Source organism: Dryas octopetala, chromosome 7, assembly GCF_963921425.1.
Source record: "Dryas octopetala chromosome 7, drDryOcto1.1, whole genome shotgun sequence".
Lineage (NCBI taxonomy): Eukaryota > Viridiplantae > Streptophyta > Magnoliopsida > Rosales > Rosaceae > Dryas > Dryas octopetala.
The window spans coordinates 14,467,374-14,471,957 of record NC_141372.1 but is presented as its reverse complement, the minus strand read 5'-3'; the positions used below and the strand labels follow the sequence as shown (position 1 = coordinate 14,471,957).

Below are 4,584 nucleotides of genomic sequence, written 5' to 3'. Positions count from 1 at the left end.
AAATGATCAGAAAGATAAAGGAACTTGAGTTGCTCACAGTCTTCGGATGCAGGATCAAGTTCCTTCTGCATCCAATGAATGTGAGCAACTCAAGACTAACTAATTAGGGACTTGAAGGGTCGACATTGTCACTTTTGCTTTCTGATTCTCTCTCTGTATAAGAAAATTGAAAACGAGAATGGCTCTGTTTGTATATGAGTCTGTACGTGGCCCTTTTTTTCTTTGTAGCTCTCCATATTCCATATATAGTAATGCCACTGTAATTACTGCCACGTTTCAACGTACCTGGTAGTCTTTGTAGCTATGTATTGGTCATGTTTATATTTATTGTATTGTAGCTAGTCATTTTGCATATAAAGTATAGGCATATAAGAAGCCATTGTTTTATTCTCTATAATTTCTCACAAGGAAAAGCCACACTTTTAACATTGAGGCATCCAACATGCATTAAACAAGAAGCATAGCACACAAGTACATGAAATAGATTACAATAAGAAAACATCTAGGAAGAACCTTTCTTCTACAAAGAAGACTCGCACAAAGTAAAATATGTATAGGAAAGAAGCAAATTCCTCAGGTAGTCAAACCATGGAGTTCCAGCAATTCACCAAAGGTTATCATACGCAATGGCTTTGACAAATGCAGCCTTTGAGCTGAGAAGTGTTGAGAAACTTGTTTCATTGTTGGACGAGATTGCGGACTAGCATTCAAGCAGCCAAACGCTGTCTTCACAAGAGTGAGCACTTCCCCTGCTTCTTGATGTGTAGGAGGGGAAATGCGTTGGTCCAAAAACTCTAGAATAGGGATCTGATTGGCTGGTAATGGAGATGAAGACGACGAGGATGATGATGACGATGACCCTGATGCTACAGATGAGAGAAGATCTCCCGGATGCCTTCCCAAAATTATTTCCAGTGTTACTATTCCGAAGCTATACACGTCACATTTCTCATTCACTTCCATTGTATAAGCAAGCTCTGCTTAAAGAAAAAGCTCATATAACAATGGCATTGTTAGTATGTAGGAATAACTATTCAATGAAAGTTTTAAAAAATTAATCATATCTTGCATAAATTGTATCATGCTATCACGGATTAATTAAAAGTGTAACATGTTTATCCTTAATTAACCTCATCCTAACCATGAAAACGAATCATTGGTCTAAAAATAAAACCATAAAATATGTTAAATATACAATAATATAAAAGACATAAAACCACAATATTACCTGGTGCCACATATCCGTATGTGCCCGCAAGGGCAGTCCAATTAGTTGAGTCTGGGTTTAAGAACTTAGCAGTGCCGAAGTCTGAAACACAACCCTCATATTCAGAATCCACCAAAATGTTCTTGGTTGATATGTCTCGATGCACAATTGGTGGCAAGCAATCGTGGTGCATGTAGCACAAGGCATGAGCTACACCTTTAACAATATTCACTCTTTTTCTCCACCCCAATTCTTTAGCTTCATCATCCTTGCTCAAAATTGTGGCCAAGCTACCCCTTTCTAGATACTCATACACCAAAAATGAGTGCCGTTTATGGGAACAAAAACCATAAAGCTTCACAATATTTCGGTGCCGTATCTCTGTTAGTGCCCTTATTTCATTCAAGAACTCCTTTTGAAAATTCTTCTCACCATTGCATAGAGGGTGGAGTTTCTTTACGGCAACTATATTGGCGGATCGCAAATTTGCTCTGAAGACGCTTCCATGTCCTCCTTTCCCAATGCAATATTTAGAATCAAAATCCTCAGTTGCCCTTACGATTTCCTCATACATGGTTTTTCCATCAAAGTTTAACACTGAAAAAGAAACCTCTTCATGCACAATGGTTTCTTCTAGATGCTGATGCTTCTTTTTCCTTTTTACTACAAAGACAATTGTAAATATAGAAGAAAGAAGGAAAAGTGCTGCCACAAGAGAAAATGTGATTACAAATATGAGTTTGTGGTCCTTTTCCTTTTTTGAGCCATGTTTGCAGGGTTGCAAAGCTCCAACGTTGCCACATAATCCTTTGTTGCCTTGTAACGCTTCTGGGGAAGCATCTTGAAATGCGCTGATGTTGGGAAGGGGACCTTCCAAGTGATTGTAGGATATGTCAATATTCAACAAGCCGTGCATACCTCCAAAACTTGTCGGAATGAAACCAGAAAGATTATTGTGGGAAAGATTCAGCTTCTCCAAACTCTCCAAATTGCCCATTGCTGATGGTATCTTACCTCCAAACGAGTTAGCACTTAAATCAAGTTTGGTCAAGTGAACTAACTGCCCCAATCGAACTGGAATTCCTTGATTGAACTGGTTGTTGCTCAAATTCAAGTAGAATAATTTGACCAAGTCACCCAAAAGGCTAGGAATTGAATCATTGAATTTGTTTGTGGACAAGTCGAGATACTCAAGATTAGTCAGTGATCCAAATTCTGAGGGTACACGACCAGACAATTGATTTCTATCCAACATCAGCCTCTGCAAAGAAGTCAATCTCCTAAACTCCTTTGGGATAATCCCAACTAAACTATTTGAAGAAAGATTGAGTTCTTGAAGTTGGATTGCGTTGCCAATTTCAGGTGATATATTACCAGTAAGGTTGTTTCCCCCTATTCGTAAGGCTGTTAACTGTGGGCACTGCCCCCAATTGTGTGAGATTTCACCATAAAATTTATTTTCACTTATATCTATAAAATGAAGATTTGGATAGACACCAAAATCTTCAGACATATTGCCTGTCAATTGGTTCCCATTAAGCCGCAATCTAAATAAGCTCATGCAGGTTTTGATGCTTTTGGGGATTGGACCAGTCAAATGGTTGTTGTTTACTGACAAGTTTGCGAGTGATCCACCTTGGCAAAGGTTTTGGGGGAAATAACCAACCAATTGATTATAAAACAACTGCAATTCTACCAACCTCGTGAGATTTCCTATTTCTGGTGGGATAGTTCCAGAAAGCTTATTTATACTGAGATAGAGATGGGTAAGATTTCTCAAATCACCTAATGAAGTAGAAATTGAACCAGTGAATTGGTTGTCGCTCAAATCTAGGTGCTCCAGAGACTTCAAGTTCCCTATCTCTTTAGGAATAGTTCCAGAAAACTCATTTGAATATAGAAAGAGATGGGTAAGATTTCTCAAATCACCTAATGAAGTAGGAATTGAACCAGTGAATTGGTTCTCGTTCAAAGCTAGCTCCACCAGAGACTTCAAGTTCCCTATGTCTTTAGGAATAGTGCCAGAAAACTTATTTCCCCAAAGATAGAGAATGGTAAGATTTCTCAAATCACCTAAAGAAGTAGGAATTGAACCAGTGAATTGGTTCATGCTCAGCTGTAGCTCCAGCAGAGACTTCAAGTTCCCTATCTCTTTAGGAATAGTTCCAGAAAACTTATTTCCCCAAAGATAGAGAATGGTAAGATTTCTCAAATCACCTAATGAAGTAGGAATTGAACCAGTGAATTGGTTCTCGCTCAACTCTAGATCCACCATAGACTTCAAGTTCCCTATCTCTTTAGGAATAGTTCCAGAAAACTTATTTCTCCAAAGATAGAGAATGGTAAGATTTGTTAGTAGACCGATTTCTGGTGGAATTTTCCCAGACAACTGATTTTCAGAGAGATCAAGATGGATGAGTTTGGAGAGGGAACTGATCTGAGGTGGGATGGGATCAAAGAGTTGATTGATATTAAGGTCAAGATATTCAAGATTAGGGAAGGACAGGAAATAAAATTCATGTAGCGTACCTTGTAAACCAGAGTTGGTAAGGTTTATCCTGGTGACACTTCCAGCAGCGTTGCATGAAATACCAGCCCAAATGCATGGGCTTGCATTTAGTTTATGATTGGTGGAAGAATTGGTGGCATTGTTACTAGGAAGGTAAGTCCATGAGGTGAGATTATTGAACTGGGTTTGATTATGAAAGCTGGCTTTCCATTTGAGAAGAGCCTCTGCTTCAGTAGGAGCAGCAGAAGCAAAAGCAAAGTTTGATGATGAAATCAGCTGAACACACAAGATAATAAGGCAAAAAGCAACAAAACAAGGTACTTTTGAAGATTTCATGGTTTTTCTTTTTGGTTTATATAATGTTTATACTACTTCGGGGACTTATTTATAGTGCCAACTGCCCTGCATTAGCTATAATTATTCTAAGGGCCCTGTTCTCTCTTCTGTAATAAGTTGGTAAGTATTCCAGGGTTCAGAAGTCTTTCCAATATTTCTTTCACTTTTATTTCTTTTCTTTGGAGTTTTTCATACGCCTGAGTCAAAGTCTTTGTCTGTGATCTTTAAAGACTAATTAAGAACAGCTCATCCATATGAGTAGAAAAAGACTAGGAACAGGAGAAGAGTGACAGCACGGCAAGCATGTATTAACAGGTGAATTGCAAAGAGTGAGAATTCATGCAATATATGAAAATAAGCCACAATTCATGCAATATAAGAAAATAAGCCAGAGAGCATATTTTATCAGAATAAGTTGAAGATGTCCATAATAGTGATGGGCTAAAGCTAAAATTAGCAATACAAAAGTAAAATATATTTTCTCTCATAATGATTACATATTGGGTATCTCCTATATATAGGAAAGGGAAAG

General features: G+C 38.0%; 1 protein-coding gene across 6 annotated transcripts; it reads right to left on the bottom strand.

Annotated features, from left to right (window-relative positions):
• Positions 1 to 386: 386 nt before the first annotated feature.
• On the bottom strand, positions 387 to 4,052 carry LOC147279941 (uncharacterized). 6 transcript variants are annotated; one of them, XM_086249892.1, is made up of 3 exons: positions 3,137 to 4,052; positions 1,229 to 2,992; positions 387 to 977 (listed from the first exon to the last, which is right to left on the bottom strand). In XM_086249892.1, exons 1-3 carry the CDS (start codon positions 4,050 to 4,052, stop codon positions 574 to 576), a joined length of 3,084 nt encoding a protein of 1,027 aa, XP_086106018.1. In that variant the 3' UTR covers positions 387 to 573. The 6 variants fall into 6 exon arrangements, with proteins under 6 accessions (XP_086106018.1, XP_086106016.1, XP_086106019.1 ...); XM_086249890.1 differs by having other exon boundaries at positions 1,229 to 3,126; positions 3,199 to 4,052; XM_086249893.1 differs by having other exon boundaries at positions 3,281 to 4,052.
• Between the last annotated feature and the right edge of the window lie 532 nt (positions 4,053 to 4,584).

Bases quoted from the DNA above. Each gene is read 5' to 3' on its own strand.
- LOC147279941 (XM_086249889.1), bottom strand. From the start codon at position 4,052: ATGAAATCTTCAAAAGTACCTTGTTTTGTTGCTTTTTGCCTTATTATC. The intron at 978-1,228 runs GTAATATTGTGG...TTCTTTAAGCAG, and splicing joins ATACGGATATGTGGCACCAG to AGCTTGCTTATACAATGGAA.